We start from the raw sequence: 23,590 nt of genomic DNA on the forward strand, positions 1-23,590 counted from the left end.
CCCCTCCCGCCTCCCCGGCCCGGCCCTGCGCCGTCCCCTGGCGACGGTTCCCCCCGCCGCCGGCGCGACGGTGCCTGGGGCCCCCCAACCCCCTCCTCTCCGGGGCGGGCGGGCCCGGTGTCGGCCTCAGCTGCTCATCCCCGCACGGTCAGCTCTTCCCCTTGAGCAGGGGGTTTCACCTTTTCTCCTTCAACCCTTTCCTTCGCCACCCGCCTTAAGTTGTGGGCGTGGGGCGTCGATATCCACTCGTAGGTCCTGGAAACCTCTTGCCCCTGCCCGTAGAAGGGTTATCGTGTGTCGTTGGAGGGATGTCGGCTTAAAATGTACTTGTTCTTACACCACTCTCCTTCTCCCTGCCTTTTCCTGGTGCCAGTGCAAGTTATATCTGTGCTGGTGTGGCTAAATTATGTGAAAAAGATACGTTGTTAAGATCAGAAATACGTCTGTAGTAAAGAACTGTTGCTCTTAAGTATTTTGCTCTTTTAAAGTAGATGCCTTGACGTTTTGAAGTTCTTACGGAAACGTTAAGTTCCGTGGTTTAAGAGGCACCTGAGGCATGAAAAATGTAATGTGGGGCGGAGGGTGTCCAAATGTGTGAGGGCCTTTACGTGATTCTCTTGGAGAAGAACGACAGAGAAAAGAAGCTGTGCGGTTGCTTTAGGTTTTTGTATGTTTTTCTCTTGACTTTATTTACTGTTTATGATTAGAGTCCTGAACAGCAATATATATATTCTTTGGTTGCAAAAGCTTGCTTAATTATTTAACAACCCAACTGGTATTTTAATGCTATTACTGTAAAGCGTAAGTCTGAAAAATCAAGTAACTAGATCTGTCTGTAGTTTTTCTGACTGCATGTTCAATGGAAAAATTGAATAGTAGTCGAAGACTCTTGGTACGACTGCAAGGTGAATATTATGCTTTCAACTTGTGTCTTATGTTAATTAAATCTGAACACAGGCCTCTGTGTGGTCAGACACTTAAAAAAAACCCGTAAAGTAATGCATTTTAATCAGTTTCTCTTCTGTCATTTGATGTCATAAATGACTGAATGGGCTTTAGTCTGTTGCAGTGAGTTTCAATTCATTCACTTCATTTCTGACTCTTAGCGGTTCAGTTTCCTTTCCCACAGTTCAACACATGGTAACGTCACTAACAAATACATGGTTAAAACTAGAGGTGTGTTGTGTTGTCCTCCCCTGTTACCAGTGAACTACTAACTTCTGTCAGAGTATTTGGCAATAGAACAGTGAGTATGAATAAGCATTTCAGTAAGTCTGGCTACTGTGATCTGCCCAGAGAGAAACTGGATGCTACTAACCTTACAATCTTAAGTTAGAGTCCTGAATTTGAAAATGAGTTAAAAATTAGTTAATAAGATTTCTGCTAGTATTAGAACAAGCAATACTATCTCTTGCTAATATTGGCAGAATTTGATTAATTGGAGCTAAAGGTATCTTGGTTTGTCCACGTGCATGTGTTAAATACATTTCTTCTGTAAAAACTGAAAATAAACCACCCCGAAGAGTAAAAAGAGAACATACACTTTTTTGATGTTACTACCTTTAGTATGAATACTTCTAAATTCTGATATATTGCTTTTAAGATTCTGATGAAGTACTATAAAAAAACAATAGCTATTCTTATAGAGACTGCTTTTTGAATCAGTTGTTTAGTATTACACTTCTGTTTTGTCTTCTAGGTTCCTGTTCTTCAAACAAACAATGGTCCTGGTCTGACAGGTTTAATGACCATAGCTGCCCACCTGGTTAAACAGGCTAAGAAAGACCAACTGCTTGGAAGTACTGCAGAAGAGAAAGCTGTCGTTCAGCAGTGGTTGGAATATAGAGTGACTCGAGTAGATGGAGGCTCTAGTAAAGAAGACACTAGAATAATTCTGAAGGTAAGGCGTACTTAATTACCTTGCTGCTGAATTTTGGAGTGACTAGACCTTGAAGAAGATTGCAGTGCTAATGTGTGTGTGAACAACCAATTAATAAAACTGAGCAAACGGTGAAGACTTGACAGTATCTTTAAGTACTGGCTTTTATTCTGCTTGTTGCTTTTCACTTTTATTGACCAAAAATACCAAACAACCTGAAACAGGAGGGAAAACAGCTTAAACTCTAAAGTATATGAAGCAGAGCTCTTAGTGTTTTATGGCTGTAATGCTGTAAACTACCCAGGGTGTTCCAGATAGCTGAGAGATTGTTCAGCTGCCAAGTCTCTTATTAGCCGTGTAAGACGCCAGTTCCTTACTGTCTTCATAAAACCTCAGTTATAAGCAAGTTGGCATTGTATTTCAAGATAACACTGCTCTGATTGTTTTAAGAGCTATTCTTATTGATTTGGTAATTATGGAATACAGGCCATACTTGATGTTGTGGTAATTGGTATGGATACCAAAAGGAGTTACTGGACAGAATTGTGTGTGAAAAGTGAAATCGTAAAGGAACCTCTGCAAAACTGCCCTTCACATCGAGCTACTTTGTATGGAGGCTGTGGTCTACTATATTAAACTTTTCTTGTAGTCTGAAGCTTACTTCCTCTTAAACAGGTAGAAGCAGAAAAGAGAATCTCAAGGGTCACCCTGTTATTTGAGCAGCCAGATGGCAGGGAGTAGATAGCAAAACTTACTCTATTTTCCTTCTTACTCCTTGTGACTAGTAATTAGTATTTTTGCAGTCTTCTGGGAACAGAAGTTGAAGAGAAAATTTGCTTTATACTGTTAAGTGCTAGGGGCTCTGTTTACTAAGTGTACATGAAACAGCAATGAAATTCAATCAATTTTTAAAGTTTATTTTTTCTAATTTTAAAAGTAAGTTTTAGATGGAAAGTATGCAATGCTCAGTGCTACTAGTGAGTCTGGGTTTAGAAAGAGCTTTGTGAGCTGCGCAGTATTAGGAAGGTTGACTTTACTTGAGGCTAGCAGAGTCTTAATTAATGCTTCTGACTTTTGTTAGGTGTGGCGAGTCCGAGTCAACTAGAACTATTGCAGAAACCAAAGATAAACTGAAGCAGTGTTCAAGAGTTAACACATTGTGTTACTTAAAATCAAGGAAAATCTTGCATCTTAAAATGGTGCAAAGCAAAACCTTGTTAATAATCCGTTGTCCTTTTCAAACTGACAGCCTCCTTGATCTTGAGGACTTAGAATATCATGCCTGCTTTACAAGGATCAACTTGGTGAAAGCTCTAAAAGAACCATTTTTTCTCTCGCACCCCAGATAATCTGAATTATCTTGGTCTCATTGTATCTATGGAGTATCTTCTCTTGGTTAAGCATTAATTTGTTTATATTGCTTCTCTTTCTGTAACATCTCTGGTCTTATTTTCTTCGTGCAAATACTATCAGAACCTTTACAGTCATGGTTACTCTACAGATAATGCAGGAAAACTGTCTGCCCTTTGGGATTTTCAGAACTTGACTGAAGGAGGCATTGACTAATCAGGATTTAACTTCAGGTTTAGCTGTACTTTGAACAGGTGGTATGACTAGGTGGCCCTCAGAGGTCCCTGTTTGTTTAATTTTTTTTTAAAAACCTTTATGACAAATATTATATAAAGAATTTCAGTTGTTTTTCAAGCAAACTTGTGGTGCCTTTTGTTCTCTCCCAAACTGTGAGAAGACCATGTGAGAACAAATAACTATTATTTACCTTTCTTGCCCTTCTGTCATATAAAAACCAAAAGTAAGTTTTCTGTCTTGATATAACAAAATACATCTGCTCTGGATGGCTTAAGTGATGATATGTGTGTGTGCTGACAAAGCAGGTGTTTGCAGAACTGCATTTGAGTATTAAAACTAGATGCAGAGATATGATGGTTTCATGCTGAAGCTGGTATCTCCTTTCAGTTTTAGCAACACTGGCAGTAGAAAAAGACAATGTACTGAAATACAAATACGTAGGTAAATCAAGTGTTTCCAAACAAAACAAAATTTCCTTACTGAGAAACAGTCAGTGTCACTTGAGGGAGAATCTCTGCCCTTAAGTATATTCTAATGGATATTACCACTTTAAAATTTTCCTACAGTTTTTTTTTTTTCCTTAGCAGATGTTGAATGGCCAGAATTTATTTTGACACAGGGCTGCTCTGGAATTGTTCCAGCACTAATAATTTCATAGTATAGCAATTAAGATTTTTTTTTTTTAATTTGTTCTCTTGCCACCATGATTAATCAGCAAAAGAGGCAGCCTACCATTAAAGTATACTATGCCAAAAGGGAGTACGGGTGAAAAAAAGAAAAACTAAAATAGGGAGGCAAGTCTGAGACTGTAAGTTTTACAACGTGTCTGGAATACACAACGGCAGTCTTGGGACAGTTGCAGCCTAGAGCCACAATTTATAATAAGCTGTGCCAAAAACAGTTCAGTCACTTCTGCTATAAACTTCAGGCTGCTTCTATTTAACCCTTAACTGAGGTGATGTGGTTCTGAAAAACATCAATAAATAATTGGTTTAATGTTTGTTAATTTGAACAGGAAGGGGTTTCTGTTGGCCTTAGGAAAATATGTTCTTAAATTGTTCTTACTGACGTGTTGACTAAAGCTGTTGCTTGGCATGAAAACCAATCATGAAGTAGTCAGACCATCTCAACCAGGTTCTTTATATTCATTCAGAGTAAATGCCATACTGTTCAGAAGCGGTCAATGGAAGTGCTTTTGGAGTTTTGTCTAACTTTGATTTGAGCTCCTGTACTGAACAAAATAAATGGGAGAAATACCTCTGGACTGTTCTTCAGCAGATATGTAGGAATGATGATTGTCAGTAGCGGTGATAATATCCAGTGCATTATGTTAACTTTCTTTTCCACAGGACGAAAGAGCATTTTCCTTTGGTGCTTTGATGTTTGGTTAGTGGTAAATTAAGCTGCATAGGAAAAAAATCTGAAACTTACTGAGTTGTTGTACTCGATAATTAGTAGTTTTTCTGCTCTTCTGGGAAGGAACTGAGAACCTTTGTGAAACTTTTGTGCCACCAAATGTCTACTTAGATGTTAATGAATTCCATTCAGGAGATTTGAATGTCTCTGCTTTGTCAATTTTAGATATCCAAGACTTGAGGGTTCTTCCCCCCCTACCCCATCTTCAGAGGCATATTGTAAATAACTGGGAGCTTGTACTTGAATTCACAGAAAAGCTTCCGCAGAAATACAGCAACCTCTAGTCTCTGAAGGATAATTACAACCAAGAATTTTTGTGTACTACTTTCAGTGTCTCATACAAAAAATGTTCCATGATTTCAGCTAGTTTTGTCCTAATTTCCTGTGCTGGCTGGCTGTAATCATGAAATCCAATGAGAAATCTGAATAAGAGAGCTTCAATTCTTATGTAATGTGCTTGTTTGAAAAATTACTGTTTCCACAAATATGTAAGCAGGTTAATCCATGCTCTGTCCATGCTGTTAATCCACAGTTCTTGTACACTGTTCTTTGACAGACTTCTAAATGGGATGCCTACCCACTTTGGCAAGCTTGTCCAGCAAGCATTTTTTAAACTTCGACTTTCCCTGTTCACTTCTCTCCCTTTTCTGTTAGCACCAGGATATTTTTGTGCGCTTACAGGTGTAAAAGATTGAATTTTGATTATTTGAGCAACATTTGTTGATTATTTTTCTTCTGTCTTTTACAGGAAACTCAGTATGTTGAACATAATATTCTTCCAGACCAGGTTTAGCTCATAGTTTGCCAGTTAGACAGAAAAGTCTTGCATTAGAATTAAAAATATGGCTACACCCCAACAGTGAAATTCTACTTTTCTTGCATATGGCTGCAGAATCCTTGTCTTAGGTTCTGCGTTGTCAGAGCCTTTCCTGGGGCATTTGAGAGTGCTCAGCTCTTTGTCTTTGCATGGTGCGACATAAAGGCATTTAGGGCATAAATGACCTCGAGAATATTGCTGACTGAAAGGATGTGCTTCTGTGTGTAAGGGAAGTACGTACATCAGCAATGTGGTGTTGTGGACAAAATATCCAAAACAAAATCAGAGTATGATTAGATCCATTGTAAGCTATTAAGTTGTCGTAAGAAGCAACTGTTACTTATCCGAGCTGCTGTCTCAACTTGCAGTGACTGGAAGGGGTTTGGTCGCCTTAATGGATGAGTTGGATTACAGACAATTAGATTGCATACTTAAAAGATAGTAGGCAATACTGTGGGGTAGCCAGAAGTGTGCCGTGGATGGGATGTGTTAAGCTGTCACTTTAGATACGGGCTGTAAATGGGATTTTTTTTTCCATAGAACAAGCAAATGGAAATCCATCGGCTAGTCCATAAATAATGCAACATTTCTTCTTTCCATTGCTTTTTCCCCCTTCATACCCAAAATGGAATTTGAATTGCTGCAGTTGTTCAATGCATATTAGTGCATCACACTGCAGTTATGCCTAAATACCTGTCTGAAATTTGAGAAAGGGTTTCCTGAGGGATTGCAACAATAAGTTCATATAGTTACAAGCAACTTCCAAGGCTATTTCAGCCATTTAATACTGGGATTGTCTATATGTAATCAATTTAAGTAGTGACATTCCATACATGAAAGACAATGATACAAATGACAGCTAACAGACCTGAATTTCCTGGATGTAATAGAAATTCAAATACAGCTTTGTATTTGTATTTTCATTACTCTCTCCAGGACAGGAACACTATTTCAGTTTAAGACCGTGGTCACTTAAGAAAGCTTGATTTTTCAGGAATTTTAACACAGTTGGCTATTAGCCAATAATATAATCATCTATGGGAAGCATAACCCATGAGGCAAGATTAACTAAGTGTGCCTAGTGCACATGAAAAAAAAATTGTACTGTGGTGTTTCTGAATTAGCTTGTCTTACGGAATGAAATTGGAATATCTGTCTATTTTATGGGAGGAAAGTACATGTTCAAAAACAGAATTGTAAATTAATGCTAATTTATCCAAAACTAAACCATTTTTGTCAAATTCCATTTGCTCAGTTAACTGACTTCATAAAATTTGATGAACCAGAATAAATAATTGTTAGCACTGTAATGGCTTACCTTGCCGTTAAAGTTTTAGGATTTTTTTAATTGATTAATATTTTGAGTATACATGCACAGTATATTCAAAGAACAAATTTATTCTTTGTATGATATTAACCCATCCTGAACAACTGGACAAACAATATTTCTGCATAGAAACTAGCCTACCTCTTGAAGATGTATAAAACTAAGAATTGGCATGCCGTAACTTCTTTTATGCAGAAATCCAAAATTTTGAGCAGGGAAATAACTGCGTTGATTGTACCTTTAGAGATAATGAGCTTTTTACTTTACAAAATCCTGATTCCGTAGCCTAGACTAAGCAGAAAGGGGGTGGGAGAGGGGGGGATGGGGGGATATAATTTCAGTGGCCCTACTTCTCATTATAACGCATGTTGAATTTCTGGTTAATCAAAATGAAAAATGCTGGTCAGAGAATCTGTGTCAGAATAGACGAGTTTATGAATTTTTTTCTAGTAAACAGATCTCTGTTTTTTTTCTTCCTGCAAGCTTTTTCTTAACATTGCATTTGCCTTTGTGTTGTGTGTATGAAATTCCACAGAACTGTAGTTACATGTTTAAAGTAATTTGAGAGCTAACTAACATGAACAAAGCAGTAAACCAGTCTAAAGAAAAGAAGCTACATAGCCAGGGGCAGATGACCTTACAGAATTTTAACTATGCAGGGGTTAATATTTTTCTCCGATTTGCTCTAATAAAAGAAATCAAAGGAGACATGAGGATGTTTAAATATTACAGAAGTACAGGGGTCCTGTCATGAAGAGGTTATCAAAGAAATAGCAAGGTGGCATAATGGAGTCGAACTTGTCAAACTCAAATGCAAGTTCAGATGTCTTAAAGTCTCAGCATTTTAGTTTTGTGGTTTGGATTTTTTTACGTATGCACTGTAGGATGTCTCCATATCAGTAAAATTGTGGAACCACAAAAAATTGCGATGTACTTAAGGCTAAATGTAATTTTCAAATTGTTCACTAATTATTAACCCCCTTCTCCTTGCCCTAGACTTTTTCCAAAATAAAAGATTGTCTTAAAATGTGTACATGCTGTAATTGAGACTGAAAAATTATTTCAGGGACATTTTGAAAAATGTTAGTTACGTTTAAGCTGCTTACCTCTGTTTCTGGGGCGGGGAGAGGGGGTGGCTTAAGGAGGTCTCTGAGGAAAAAGGACTGCATTTACTACAAGCCTTTTCAACCAGCAGAGGAATGCTAACAGGGAGAGTTTCCAAATCCAAGGAAGAGCTGGGAAACAGTTTTCCTACATTTCTGAAAAGAATATTATAAAACTAAAGCTTGCTTATGCTGGGATCAGGGTTAAAGTAGGTAATTTTGTTTCCTGTTACATTTCTTTCTTTAGAGGGAAGTAGGGGGCAGAAAGGTGTATAAATTAGATGAGAAGTAGGTAAGATACAGAGAAAAGGAAGGACAGGTAAAGAGGTAGAGCTGATGTGTGATGCCTGTGTTCTCTCTCAGAAGTGATACACTTGAGCAATGATGAGTCTGTCAGCCTCCTGTTTTCTGGCAGAGAATGACTGCATACAAAAAGCCATGGAAAAGGGTCTTTCAGTAATACAGATTTGAAATATTTATTCACTGAACCTAAATGGAAGCCTTCTACTACCCACCCTTATAGCCTCTGGTATGGAATTGTTGAGAGAGAGATGATCTTAAAATGCTGAAGCAGTGCTTTCTTCATACAGACTTAGATAGCAATGGAATTGACAGTATCAGTCATTAAGAATTGCTAGCACTGACTTCAACATTAATAAAAGCAAGTGTCAAATGATACCAGCTGATGGGTATCAAGTTTCTGGCATTGAGCTTGAAACACATTATTTGTCTCCCACTCCACTATCCCTTTGTGTTTCCCTGGTTCTTACACATTTGCAGTTCCAGAACCTTGCTGACCAGCTGCATTGAGTGAGTCCTGGAGGACAGGAGAAGCTGCTGCTGGAAGAGCAATATGCACTTGTTTGATCATAGGACTGCATTTTCCTTATGCTTATCAAATGTTAAATGTATAACAGTGGTGCTTCTGAGTCATATGTGCTAATAAAAAAAAAAACATACACAACTCTTGCATTTTTTGAATTCCAGTAATTTGAAGCCAAGACAGATTTGAAAGTATTTCTATGGAGTCAGCTTAATATATAAAATAAATCACACTTGCATTTACAAAAATTTGAGTGGATGTAAGTGGGGGAATTATTAAAAATTCTGTGCCAGCAGCAAGCTGGCTAGCACTTTGGAGACCAACGTTTAAATTTTATTGAATTCTCGCTGTCAAAGAATGATGATATTTTAGTTTATTATCTTGACACTTTGTAGAATTTTTTTCTTCTTTTAATGTTTTTCTCCTTTGAGTTTGGATCAATTAAAGCTGGCGTTTATTCTATATGCATGGTCTCCAGAGGAAGTTTTCTGTTATTTTTAAGTTACCTTAATATTTTGTCTTACAAAGTCAATACTACAGCAGTATAATGACTTTTTCCTTTTTTAGGATCTTAACATACACCTTGAAGATAAAGTCTACCTTGCAGGAAACATTTTTACCTTAGCAGACATTCTGATGTACTATGGCTTGCATCGTGTCATGGTAAGTGTTATTTGCGTTATTTTTATATGTACAAATATCATAATTGTTGTTTATCTGAAGAGCAGTGTATTGTTGTAGTAGTTAACCTACTGAATTGATCAATTTATTGTTTACACTAAATTTTGTTTACAGAACAAAAATGGAGAGATTTCTTAAAAAAAGCTTTATTTGAAGTTCTTAAAAAGTAAAAAAATTAACAACTTTTTAATATTTAGCTATGGATCTGTCAGAAGTAGTGTATTGTTTGTAGTGTCTGGAATGCTTTCATTTCCTCTATGTAATGTTACAAGGATGATACCTATCCCTGTGTTTCTATGTATGAGGACTCTATTTGTTCACGTCTGAAACATGACTGCTCACATGGAGAAATAGATAAATAAAACTCAAAGGACATGTCAGAACTGAAAGTGTTAACCTTGTTAGTATTGGAGAAATGCTGCTGGTGCTATGAAAGATGCATGTAAATCAAGTTCCTGAAGGATGAATGCATATGAAAGTGTGAGCCATAACAAAATGTCGTTTGTGTTTCAAGACTTAGTGATAAGACTTGATAACATACAGAATATGAAAGTAACATGGGGAGCTGGTGCTTAGGAAGAAAAAAAAAGTTTGTACTGAGTGGAGAAGATACTGAGATTCTTCGTAGTCAGCTCAGGGTTTACTATGAAGTGCTTATAAATCATTGCACCTCAGTTCTGAACCCCAAGTGGTAATTTAAAAATGAAGCAGTAGAAGTTATTTGTATTTTGGTGGCTGGAATGTGATTGTAAATGAGCCGTCCTTCTCTGGAGTGGGTACTACTAAACAAACCAACGGACTTACACAAAAAGGTCTGCTAAATTCTTGGGAGAAGATAAAATCTGTCAGTTTTACATTAGAAAATTGGGGGGGAGGGGATAGTCAGAAAAAGATGCCTCTGACAAATGCATGTGTGCCTGAGAATCGGTGAATTGAATCAACTGGGTGAATGGTTACTTTATACAATTAAAAGCAGAGCTCTGGGAGAAGAGCGCAAGAATGCTACACTTCAAAAGGGAGGCTGAGGCAGGGGGGAAGATCAAGTAATGAAATACTACCAAAAATGAGAGAGAACTTATGTATATGTATCTTGACTGTCCAGGAGTAGAAGTTCAAATGCGAGAGTGTCAAGCAGAGGAGAGGGAAGGGAAGCTTCATTTCAGAACGTTTTTGAAAACACGTTAGAGTAAGTCACTTAGAATTAATTCTGTTAAATCATGTTTGCCTTGTAAAATATCTTTAGTAGGATAGATGTGTTGACTAGAGTGTCAGAATGGGTTACCTTTCATATATGATACGTAGACGTAGAAAAAACATATTTTTAGAAAGTACTTATATGACTGTATATGCTGTAACAGAGTATGAGTTTAAATGAGACTTTTTTTAAAAAAACTTAGGCAGGGGAAAATCAAGCATATTTTAAATTTAGAGTTTGCTCTAGAGTAGACCACCTAATCAAGAAGAAAAGATACAAGTTATTGCTTTGGGAAATAGAACAGATGGTAAAAACAAATGACTTGGTGCTCCTGGGTGCCTGCAACCATCCAGACACTACTTGGGACAAGTTGATAGTACAGCATCTGTTTCTGAAATGTTTTTGATTTCATGGAAGATAATTTTCTGACTCAGAAAGGTATAAAGGGCAAATAATGGGGTGGCTATCCTAAATAAAGAGGAAAATCTAGAAGCTACTAGCTAGGAATTACATGTATTTTGAAGGTTTCAGAATTGATTAATATTAGTACTTAACTATAGAGGTAAGATCTTGAACTGTAGAATACTGTGATTTTTTTTCATTGTTATTTTTATTTTTCCTGTAATGAGAAGAGAGTATGTCCAGAGCTGCTTCTCTGCCCTAAGCTTTAAGGGGGGGGGAGCTGCTGTATCTCTTAATGGGATGTGGTCCAGGGAAGCAGTTTGTCATATCCACCACTGTTTCAGCTAAGCCTTGTACAAAATACTAATAAATGTTTCCTATAATCCTTCAAGAGAGGCGGTAGAAATGGGAGGCATGGGGGGGAGACCCACAGTTCTTGCTGTCCATCAAGCTGTCTAGAAAATTGATCTGAAAGTGTTACTGATAATGACCTTTAGGATTAATCTCTCTGCTTTTGATAGACTAACAACTACATACTAACACAACATTAGTAATAGAATACTGTAAATATTAGTGACATACCATGATCGTCCTGAATGAGTTAAGTATTATTAAAACTTTTTAAAAACCTTCTGATGCACATTTCATTGGAAAGGTTTTTAAGACCACCCAATCCTGTTGCTCACTTCTTCACCTGTGGTTTCATCTTCTTTTTTTAGTGTTTCTGAATATAGATCATACATCTTCGTATTCCTCCCCTCCTCCCACCTTCATTTTGCCCTTCCCATTATCCAGAGAGGGTTCTAGAACCTGATTCTTCACAGTCCAGGCTCGTCCATTTGAACTTACTAATCAGTTTGTCTGCTGAACAGCAGCAACTCTTAATTTTGCAGTTGTATGCCTTTCTTTCATCCTTCCTCTCCCTTCTAGTTATCTTAATAAGCACAATAGTACTATGTGTTTAAAAATCCATATTGTGGGAAAGGAATTAGTATTTTAATGAGTGAGAGTCAGATTCATAGGTAGTGTTTCAGGCTTCTTGCAGACTGTGTCTATTTTGAGTCTATTCATTAGAAATACACACTTGTAATAATAAGGCAGGAACTAAATTGTATACATTGTTGTTCTGCATCATAATATGGGTCACAAAACACCCAAAAAGTGTAATGCTTGATACTAACTGTCTAAATGAGTTTTTCAATCAATGTGATTTACATTGTCATATGTAATTCCATGTCTCCATATATCTAACATAAATATTGTTGTCTTTAGATGCTTTGATTACTTAAATACGTATGTGGATAAATATGATGAACAATGAAGTTCTACTAGATTAAAGCATAGATTGCAGAGAAAACATGCATTTGGAAGCATTGGTTGAGGATAGCTCAGGCAATCAGTAAGCATTAAATTTCCCCTGTGGTAATGAACTTGTTTTCATATTATTTTTTTAATTTAAAATAAAAAAAAGTTTCCCTATGTTTTTATCCATAAGTATTTTCAAACAGCACAAGTCCAGTTCTATTTAAGAGAAATAATCAAGACAAAGGTTGATCTGTTTTTATACTTCAAAAATTTTGTCAGAACCAAAGTAGTAGTACTCAAATCTGTATGTCTGACTCGAAAATTTCTTTAATAAGGTCTAGAAAATAACTTATGGGTGAAATTTATATCTACAAATAAATGGAAGATCAGTCAAAATTTTGGGGTCAAATCAAGTATAAAACAAAAAGTTGTTCTCCTCGGGTCAGAACTACTAATACTGAACTATTGTGAGACTGCAGTAGTATTTTCCAGTTAATTTTTTCCATAATGAACATTTCCTGTAATAAACAGATTGCCATGCATTTTTGTTAATATTCACTGATATGCTGCTTATCTTAGTATTGGGATAACAGGCTTTCCTTCTGAAGAATGATGCTAGAAATGGTATTTAAACTGAATTACAAAAAACAGTTTTACTTTAAAGAAAAGATTTAATTTTAAGCATGTTCCTTTAACAGCAGAAAATTAGTCAAAACTAGGTGAAAGTACGTGTATTTCATGAAATACACTGTTCAACTGGGTTTGTTTTCTCTTTCCCTCATATCTAAAGGCTAAATTTAAAAAGTGAGATAGTATCTTATCCTTTTCCTGATGCTGAAGAACTGCAGATGTAGGCAGGTATTTTTAGACTTTCCATGCACATGCAGGGTGTGGGAATGGGAATTTATGCCTGCACCCCCAATGCTACTGAAAGCAAATATAATTAAAGCTTGTGTATTTATAGCCCTTCTAAAAACTCTTCTAGTTTCATTGTATGATGACCACCTTGGTTACCCTTTGAGCTTTGTGGTGGAAGAATAAGACTCTTTTTTTTTTTTATGACATAAAAAAAAAGCCTGTCAAATTGAGTGTCTGCTTCTTTGCTATTAAAATAATTGCTTTAATAGCAAATAATTATTTTAACAGCAGAACAGCAGCCTTTCTTAACTTGGGGGAATTATCTAATTTAATGAGGAAGAACAGAAAATACCCATCTAACAAAATGTTGTAAAAAATGCCATGGAAGTGATCTCTAAACAATTAACCTAAGAGTTATGTTCCAAGTAAAAAGTAGAGCATGCCACAAAGTGCTTTTTAATATATTTCACTGATAGAGTACATTATGTAAATAAGTAAAAATATCTTGCTTGTTGTGCCTAGAGTACAAAAAGGGGTTTTGTTATTAGAGTAGCTGTCTGTTTTGCCCTTCAGATGTGTTTTTTCACTACGCTAACAGAATGGAGGATGACTAGTTTTCTAGACATTATTTTTGATTTATCAGAGAAATGTGAAGATTGAGAATTACCAGTATAAAATTATGGGGAGGAAATACTGTCTGCTGCAAAATCTGAAGTTTAGTTCAGCATTTTCATAACCAAGTGTTTACCGATTAAAGACTTTGAAAAAGGGTATTGTAATTATAACTTTAAGTGTACAACATTCACAGATTTTAAAGTGACAGTATTTTTAGTATCTGCTCATACTTAAATACTTTTCTTCACTTCAGTAATTTTAGATGGACTTAAGAGTACACATGTTGCTCTTTTCATGCTCTGTGTTGCTTTGTAAATGGTTCTACAGCTTCATACCAAGCACCAGCTTCTAACTACTGTTAACTATAACAAATTGCAGGTGATCAAAAGCATCTTCCCCTAAATGGTACTGCATGGGGTTTTTTTGCCCTGAATATACTGTACTTGCAGAAGCTCAGGCAATTTGTGAAGCACTCAGTGTTACATTTTAATAACTTCCACTTTTTGTTCGTAATGCCTTTAAAAATTCTGGAGTTTTTTCCCCTTATCATTGTTACTCTCTTCCACTTGGCTAATGCTGATTAACTGTTGTGTTTCTAGCTCAGCAAAAATAATATGTGGCTGTGTTTTAATTGGTTTGTGCACTTCTATCAGGCTATACAGCTGTAGGAATAGTGGTTGCATTTCCATGCCAGCAGCAAGAAAGGCAGATTTTTCTCATACTGCCTGAACCTGGGGTTCATAACAGTTCAAAATTGCAGAAGTTGTTGTGGAAATACATGTGCAGTGCTATGCTTGTATTCTGGCAGGTGAGTCCTGTGGGAAGAAGAGCTACTCGGGTTTAGGAGCAGATGCAAGATCCCTGCTTTTCGACTGTTGCTGCAGTTACTCTTAACTTACTGTAATAGAGCTTTAATGCTACGTGGCATTGGTTTAGAATTTCTTCCTGCAACTCCTTGAAATTCTTCTTCTTCGGTATTTTTCCAGTGGTTCATCTCTAGTATCTATCCTTATTTTCTTTTTACCTCTACATATTTAAAACTTTCCAACTCTAAGCCAAGTGCTGGGCTGTGTGAGAGAACAGTAAGGAGAAGCAGTTACAGCAGTTATAGGCAACTCTTGAAATCAAAAGGGCTGGTGTGTCACGAGGTGAAATTTAACATGAGACTTAGTTTTGAACACCAGCTTTTCGCTCTTATAGCTGAGTAAATGAGTATGTGTAGCTCTTTCTGTGATTTAAAGTTTGTTGGAACATACTTGTTTCCAGCTGTCCTGTGCCCAAGATCAAACTTGCAATGAACCTGCATTATCCATGAAATGTGGTGTTTGTAGAACAAGGCATAAGGAATATGCTATCTGTTTAGCTTTTGAGGAGGGGATTAACCTTGATTAGCTTTAAAAGTCTAAACACGAAAAATATTAGGCATGTCTAGCTAGTGATTTGTCTGTTAAAACTGTCCTCTACAGGTGTGCCTCTTCATTGACTGCAGGTGTTGTCAAGATGACAACTTAGCTAACTGAAAATGAAGTGAGGTGAATCTGGCACTGATTGATTTAAGTATTGGTGAGATAAGATAGGATAGCTGATGTGAAGATCACATTTTGTTCCTGATGCAGTTTCTGTAGTCTCTTTTGAGGACTACCCCATTTGTAGTTCAGTGGTAGTAGGTTAATGTGAGGAAACAGATTATTGTCTAAACTGATAAGCTAACTTCATTACAGAGGAATTAGGAGACCTAGAACTGCTAGTCAAGGAACAGTAATATAGGTGATACAGGATGGGAATAGTTCTTCTACAGCTGGCTTGAAAGACTCTGAAGTAATAAAAGACTTTATAGTGAAGCTTTGAGGATGTTGCTGGCTTGAACTTAGACTTTGAAAAGTATAGTTAAGATCTGTGGTTGTAGATGACTTTATCTGAGCCAGTCCTGTGATAAAAGTAAAGGTAGGCTTGAAGCCCTTCGTTCATCTTAGCCACAATTCCTGTGGCAAGGAGCTGTTGCGATAGCTATATGATAGTTGGAGGCTTCTTCCTGACTGATCTTGCAGCTGTTTAGATCTAGATTAAAATAAGCAAGTGACTGTGCTGTTGACTTGAGAAGTCTGGTGAACAACAGGACCTCAAACTGTAGGAGTAAGTGATAGTACTTTATGTTTATGAAGTATGGATGGGTTTCCAGTTTGTCTTACTGTAGTAATTCGAATCATGCCATCACTATCTTAACAATGGGACCTAGCACATCTGAACAGTTAAGTGTTAAGCTATCCTGTTTCTTAGTAACTGTTGTATGACTGTTGCTCAAAATGGAAAACAACTTTAAATTTTCCTTTCCAGCCTGAAATTGCCTGGGAAAAAACCTTACTCCTGTACTCATAATACACCTTGAAAGACAAAGTAGTCACTTTGCCTGTGAGGCAAGACCACCTGCTAGATTGCTGTGAAAGACTTGTGCATGTTATGGAACTCTTCCCCGCCCCTCCCAATACTGTATGCTAACCCCATGGATGGATGGATAGATAGATAGATGCGTTAAATTCAAGCAGGCTAATGCCCTCTTTCCCCCTCTCTATCATACAAATGTATATTCCACCCTCCAGGTCTGCTCATTTGAGTAAATGAAAAGTAAATACATATTTTGGGCTGTGAATTTTAATACGTGAAATTAAGATAGAATACTGCTGGACTGTAACAACTTTTCATGTGAGCTGAAATCAGCTGTAAAACTACCCACTTTTATTTTACCTTACCGCATGTTACGACACTAATGATGCAGTGCCTTGTATTTCTTCCCCATGCAGGTAGACCTCACAGTGCAAGAAAAGGAGAAATACCTTAATGTGTCTCGCTGGTTCAACCACATTCAACATTATCCAGGTGTCCGACAACATCTGTCCAATGTCATCTTTATCAAGAACAGATTATACACTAATGCTCATTAAGGAAAATCTTAATGTCATGTTGGAAGGGTGTTTGGGAGTTTAGAAGTTATACTGTCCAAAACCACTAGCTTGCAAATACTGGTTTGTAACCTCTGTATGTGAACCAAAACTGTTGATGCCTCAAATAATACAATTGCATTGAATTGCTATTGTTCGTTCAAGAATTTGAACTAGTTAAAGAATTGTATCATGTATCTGATTAAATGCAACAATGGTAGAAAGATGGAAATTGAGTTAATTCACTATTTTTTAAAAATGAAAAGTTCTTTTAATTCAAGTATAATTACATGGTCTTTGTAGGAAAGAAAGACTTATTTTCCTTCAATTATTCACTCCTTTTGCTATTTATTGAATTTTTACATATGTCCCGCTTTCTTTTCATTTTATTTTCCATGGATGTTTACACTAGTTTTGTAAAAGTTAAGAGCTATATTGTGTGCCAAGGATATGAAAAAGGGAACATGCAAATGTTACAAAGTATTTATGTGACTGAATAAATTATTTTAAAACTGTAGTCTTAATTTGGCTGTGAAACTTTTTAGTTTTTCTGCAGTAAAGAAAATGAAGATTTTAAAAGCTTAGTTCACTTGCTACTTCATTTTGTGGTATATGGACTTCTATTTTGATTCTAGAAGCATTTTCTTTCAAACTAGGTAACAAAGCCGGCATTTTTCAAGATTTTGCATATGTCTCACTTCATATGGTGTTTCCACACAAATGCAAAAATATCAATATTGTGCAATAAAGTTTACCAATTCAGAAAATACAGTGGTATCTGAGTCTTATAAAATTAACTTCAATATAATTATGTCTTTGTTTATAATCCTTCTGTGAAATAATTCTCTTTACTAAATAATAACCAGAAAATAGCTGATGCGCTATGTCATGAAAACAGTGAGTCATTGATCCATGGGAAAATAATGTTTGAAGTTAGTCTTTAAAAAAACCCTTCTTCTGAACATTGCATTAACACTGGTTCAGTAAGTTTATTTTTCAGCAGTAACTTTCTTATGCTTCCCTCACTTCATTTTAGTATGCCCTTTAGATGACCCAGAACCTCATCTTTGTAACTGGAAAATACCCCAGTGAATAATTTCTGAGAACACAGTTCTTGCTCAGCTAAAAATAACAACTGCCAAAACTGCTCTAACAAATTAGGAAAGTCAGAAAAATGCGATTATTTTTATCACCAACTACTGATTAATTGTACTACAGTCGTAACTAGAATGTGGATTAGTGAACAATAACATTCTGACACCATAGAAAGGAACTGAAATAGTGAAAATACAAGCTTTAAACAACATGTAAGAAAATGCAATTGTGATTTGAATCTTATGCTATCCTATGCTTTGAAAGAAAACTGGATCATGTTTTCTTTTCCTCACAATATAGACCTATATTTTAGTTTCTGGCTGAATTTGATCTTTTGAAATAATCGTGGTAAACCAGAGCTAGAAACAGGACATAGGGTGTACTGCTGTTTCTCTTGGCATACAGTTTTCAGAGATGAGATTTGTGTTCTCTCTTCACATGTTCAAGCTTTAAAAAGTTGTCAGACTGGGCAGCAGGAGGGAATTTTTCTCCCTGGATACATTCGTAGGGATTGTACATGTGATGGGGCAAAGGGAGGGTTTGCTCGTGGCTGGGGGGGGGGGCCACAATCCACTTTCCATGATGACCTGCCTCAGCCACTAACCAGGAGAGGCTTTTGATTCAAAGTCAATAGTAATCAAAATATACAGCTGGAAACGGGCTTTAAATACACTTAATGTACTATCCAGTGGGGAGTTTTGCATGACATATTTGCTAAAGCCAAAACACTCAGTTGTACCTTTGTATTCTCAAAAAAAGAGCAAGATGTAGCATAGATAACTATGTTTATTAAACGACAGTGAGTTGGAGAGGCTTTTGATTCAAAGTCAATAGTAATCAAAATATACAGCTGGAAACGGGCTTTAAATACACTTAATGTACTATCCAGTGGGGAGTTTTGCATGACATATTTGCTAAAGCCAAAACACTCAGTTGTACCTTTGTATTCTCAAAAAAAGAGCAAGATGTAGCATAGATAACTATGTTTATTAAACGACAGTGAGTTGTTACTGATTACAGCTGAACAGAGTCTATTCAGATCTACCCCATCTCTGTTATTGAGTTTACGGTCATACACCCTGAAATCTCATCTTGTATGCATTGTCCCAAGTCTATGTTTTGATCACAGCGTGTGATCCAAGGAAGATGAATAATCATGTTACACCTTGTAACTGCAGAATCCTTTGGATTTGAATAAAAGGGTGATGTAGATGAAGATTATCACTGTGCTCTTAACCGTTAATTTTTTTCCCGTTAAAAACATTTTAAAACAAACAGGTTTTCAATATGCATAATCTGAAAAATTGCTTTACAGCTAAAAACTGAAGTTATCTGTGTACTTTTACCTCACAAGAGGCTAGAGAATTTGTCCTCACAATACTCACAAGCGAGCCAGTATTAAACATCTTCGTTTGACAGATAAAAAGCTTAAGCACAAAGCCCAGACCACTTAACATGAACACTTGCATTTATCTTGGTGGTGTTAAAACAAACCCTAGATTCAAAAGCAGTGCTCAGGCACATGGATAATGTATGAAATTAAAAAAAAAAAAAACCACCAAAACAACCAAACAAAACAAACAAACAAAAAAAGCAAACCAAAAAAAACTACCCCTGCCTTCAGCTTAAAATAATAATGAGCTAGTCTGTCTGTCAAATTCACTCTCAATGTTTTGAAGTTTGTTTTAAAACCAAAGACACTATTGTTGAATCGGACAGTTGGACAGGTCATTTCACTGTAGAATGTGGTACCTCCATTTTTATTTTTAACAAATTTAACAGTGCTAACATAATGCCCAAAGGATACATCTGAATTGGATAATTACCTTATGCACAATTCAGTTAATGTTTCTTTTAAAATACAAAAATATTTTGATATTTCAATTGATAAACTTCAGTGTTGGTTTCTACAACAGTGTTCAGCAAACAACTTCTCAGCTGTATGTTCTTTCGTCTTAACTTGTGTGCCACTTTAGGAGCCTCCTACCCAGTAACGTAGATACAAAGATACCTTGGATAGCTGTCTGAGCGTTTTGAATGTTACAGGGCCTTAGGAAAAACGTAGGTAGATAATGAGATGAGGTAATTAAAATATTCTAACATAAAAGGACAGAAGAAAATTGCGTGAGTAAGCCCAACTTGGACAATTCCAGGCTCTCTAATAGGTGTTTTCTGTATATACATAATTTCTTTAGAGGGTTTACAGGCACACAGTGTTACTTTTAGGAATGTCTTATATTGTTAAAAATGAAAATATTCTTGTTTGGTTTGAAAAAGTTCTCATCGTTTCCCAGGGGGCTTAATTTTCAGCTTCTACCATTTTTCCTGCTAGTTACTCTTGTTCCTTGCTATTTGGAAGCAGGCCTTCCGTACTTAATGATGAAGATCCCCTGAAATCTTGAGATCTGTTCAAGAATTGTGGAGTGGGTTTTAGTGCAAACGTTCATTAGAAACTTCATACCCCAAACTTTTCATATTTGACTATTTGAGGGCTTCAGGTTTGTACTGTCAGTACTTGCACGCTTAATTCCCAATTTATTCAAACATTTGTTACCTAGTAGGATGTATATAAGTGAGTTTGCTTTTTTCCCCCCCTGCTTATGGCTGGGAGCAAGTGATGATGAGACTTGCAAAAATGCCTACGCTTCTCCTAAATTCTCCTATAATGAACCATTTTCTGTTTCTGAAGGGAAGCATGAGTGGGAATCATCAGTGCATTTGGTCAGGGTTTGGGAAGTTTCACATTCACCTTACAGATTTTTGTTTTGTTTTTAATATGCTATTAGAAATGAGAATGATTGAAGTTTTGTTAAGTGTGTGTGCAAGCCTTCATCTGTGGAAATAGCAGCTTACGTTACAGCTAAGAACGCTGAAATGGAACCAGAGCTAAAAATATTCCTGAAAACAATACTGTCCTCTTTTCAGTCAGGTTTTGTAGGGATGATGCTACAAAGTGTCTTTTTCTTTTTTTTCTTAATCCCAAACAGCTGCTGTTTCCAAGTGTCGGGATTTCTCAAGGTGGCTACATGCTACCGCTGCAGTATCCCCTAGCCTCTTGTGCCAGTTTCATTTTCTCTGGTGTAGAACAGAAGCGTTACTTGCTGCTGAAATGTTTAAAAAAAAAAAAAAGTTCAGCTAACAGAAAGATGAAAAGTTTAGAAGTGGATTAGTAAAATTTACACTGTCTAAAAGGCATTTGGTCATTGCCATATGCTAACTTGACCACTTCGATTTTCCCTCCCCTGCATGGAGAAACTTACGGGGCTAGAGGGTTAAAAGCAAAGAAGGATGAATTGGGACTTCGCCTTTAGAGAGATGACTGGGAAAACCAGATGGTATTGATTTCCTCCTCTCTCCCCCTTTCTGTCTAATGCCTTCTGATCATCAAGGACAACTAAATCTGTAAAAAAAACTTCTGAAAAATCATAAAAATGTAGCTTGGTCTACCTGAGATTGCATGAGGTACGTTTTTTACGATGATGCTTCATTATTATTTACAGATGAGGTGTAGTGACCGTGAGCTCTCATTAACATTGATGGTCTGTACGCAGAGTGTGCGTGGGTAAATGTTCTGCAGTGTTTAAAGCTACTACCGCTTGTCTTTCTGTTTCTCTAATATTTTATTATACTTTCACTGAACATCAGTAAAAGTGACTTTCCTCCCTTGCAACCCCCTTTTCCTTTCTTAAAATGTCGGTTGCTGAAGGGCACAGTAAAGACTGATGTTGTTTTACTTTTGTTGCTTTGCTGTTTGATGATGATGATGACCACAGTGATGTGCGGAATTTATTTTCACAGCATTTCATGAACAGTGACACTCTCATTTGTTAATGTATCTCATCATTGCAGTATTATTATTTTGCATAATTGTTCTATCTAATTTATTCAAGGGGCCTGACATGTTATGGTCTTTTAAGTATGTGCCTCTAGGACTTGAGGTTGTTGCCATATGGTGAGATAGTGCTGCATGACAACCTTTCAGCAACTGAAGAATTCAACAGTGAAATAAATATGTTAATTGTAAGCGTTCAGTGAAATCTTACACCTACCACTTTGACTTGTCTTTTTCCCCTTGATGCCGAGGTGACCGCTGCTTGCAGACAAGCCAGGTTGCAACAGGCGTTCAAGTATTGAGTCGGCTATGTTAGAAACGTGCTGATGATTTTTAGTTGTCTTTGTATGTGTAACTCCATTTTCAAGTGAGAGTGCAGTTTGACTTCAGAAGTTTCTAGGGGCAGTTCTTGCACTGAGACTTATAACTGGGCAGTAGTGATTTATATAAAAATCCAGGTTTAATATGGGATTAGAGAAGAGCGAGTAGGAGTGAGAAATTTGAGAAGATCTGTGTTACACTGAACAAAAAAAACTAGTTCCAGTTTAGACCTGGGTACTCTGAAAATCTGACCATTCAGGTGGAACTGAAGTGCAGGCTTTTCAGCAGCAAAACTGTAAAGAATTTTTTTCTGATAGCTTAAATGTATAACATGCTTTTTGTCGAGTTCCTTTTGTGTCATCGGTGATTTACCTACCAGGTTGGTATCCCTGTTTTCCACACAGAAACCAAGTTAGGAGGTACCACTTCTGGTTAACAATTGCAACAGTCCAGTCAAGCAAGTTTTGTTACCTTTCTTCACTGCCCACCCACAGAAAGTACTTGCTTTCAAGAGGTTTGCACCTATTGAATTGCCAGAGATTCTTTGGGTAGAATGCATAACGTTTGGACGGTGAAGTCTCCTAGCTCGCGTCTTAGCTGTTTGCCGGTAAAAGGTGATATTTTCACATCCTTTTAATCTTTTTATCATCTTGTAATCCTTCTCTGTAGCCTACCCCACCCTCTTCAAAATATTTTTAAACTGAAGTAGCCCTTCTCCCAGGAATTTCTTACCACTCTCTGGGTCTTTGGAAGAACCTAGAAATGAGGAACTTATTTTTTGTAAGGTGCATCTTAAATTTCCCAATAGGTGTTATAGCTCATTGGAGTATCTTGATAAAATAATTCTTCAGCTTCGCTTTCTTTCTCTCTCTCACACACATACACACATTTATTTCAATTATAATTACAGCTGATGGAAGAGTAATCTAGACGCTTCAGTGTGGGTGTGGATCCTGGGTTATTAGCAGGGAGCTGAGACTCCAAAATGGATGTGAGTACTTTGCAATTCAAATAAGACACTCATTTATATTAACTGTTTTATATGAAAATGTGACTTAGACGTGTTAACATGGTTTTGTCCATGAAATAACATACACCCAAGTAACATTACAGATGAAGAGAGCTGTAGAACTTGGGCATCTTTATTCTCCTCGTGGTTAAAAAGCAATAGATGATCAAAACTCTGCTCCTCGGTGCTGTGGATTTGGAAGAGATGAGGACAAAGTACTTAAAAAGAGATTAGCTGAGAGAGATGAAAATAAAGGAGTAGATACACCTATAAAATCATTATCAAGAAATCCAGTGTAAGCTCTTCTATTCAGAGGTCTGGTTCATACTCTTTCTGATCTGCTAGCATCTTCTGTTTGCGTCTCTGCAGGTGATGTATGGTTTGTCTGC

General features: G+C 36.8%; 1 protein-coding gene across 1 annotated transcript in view; it reads left to right on the top strand.

Moving 5' to 3' along the window:
- Positions 1–17,466, top strand: part of EEF1E1 (eukaryotic translation elongation factor 1 epsilon 1) — an 18,549-nt gene extending 1,083 nt beyond the window's left edge. Inside the window, exons 2-4 of the mRNA XM_009279219.1 lie at positions 1,700–1,900; positions 9,520–9,615; positions 16,807–17,466. Of these exons, the coding sequence (XP_009277494.1) occupies positions 1,700–1,900; positions 9,520–9,615; positions 16,807–16,947 (438 nt within the window). The 3' untranslated portion in view covers positions 16,948–17,466. The remainder of the gene's footprint in view (positions 1–1,699; positions 1,901–9,519; positions 9,616–16,806) is intronic.
- Positions 17,467–23,590: the final 6,124 nt, after the last annotated feature.

This window comes from Aptenodytes forsteri, unplaced genomic scaffold (genome assembly GCF_000699145.1).
Source record: "Aptenodytes forsteri isolate BGI_AS27 unplaced genomic scaffold, ASM69914v1 Scaffold81, whole genome shotgun sequence".
NCBI lineage: Eukaryota > Metazoa > Chordata > Aves > Sphenisciformes > Spheniscidae > Aptenodytes > Aptenodytes forsteri.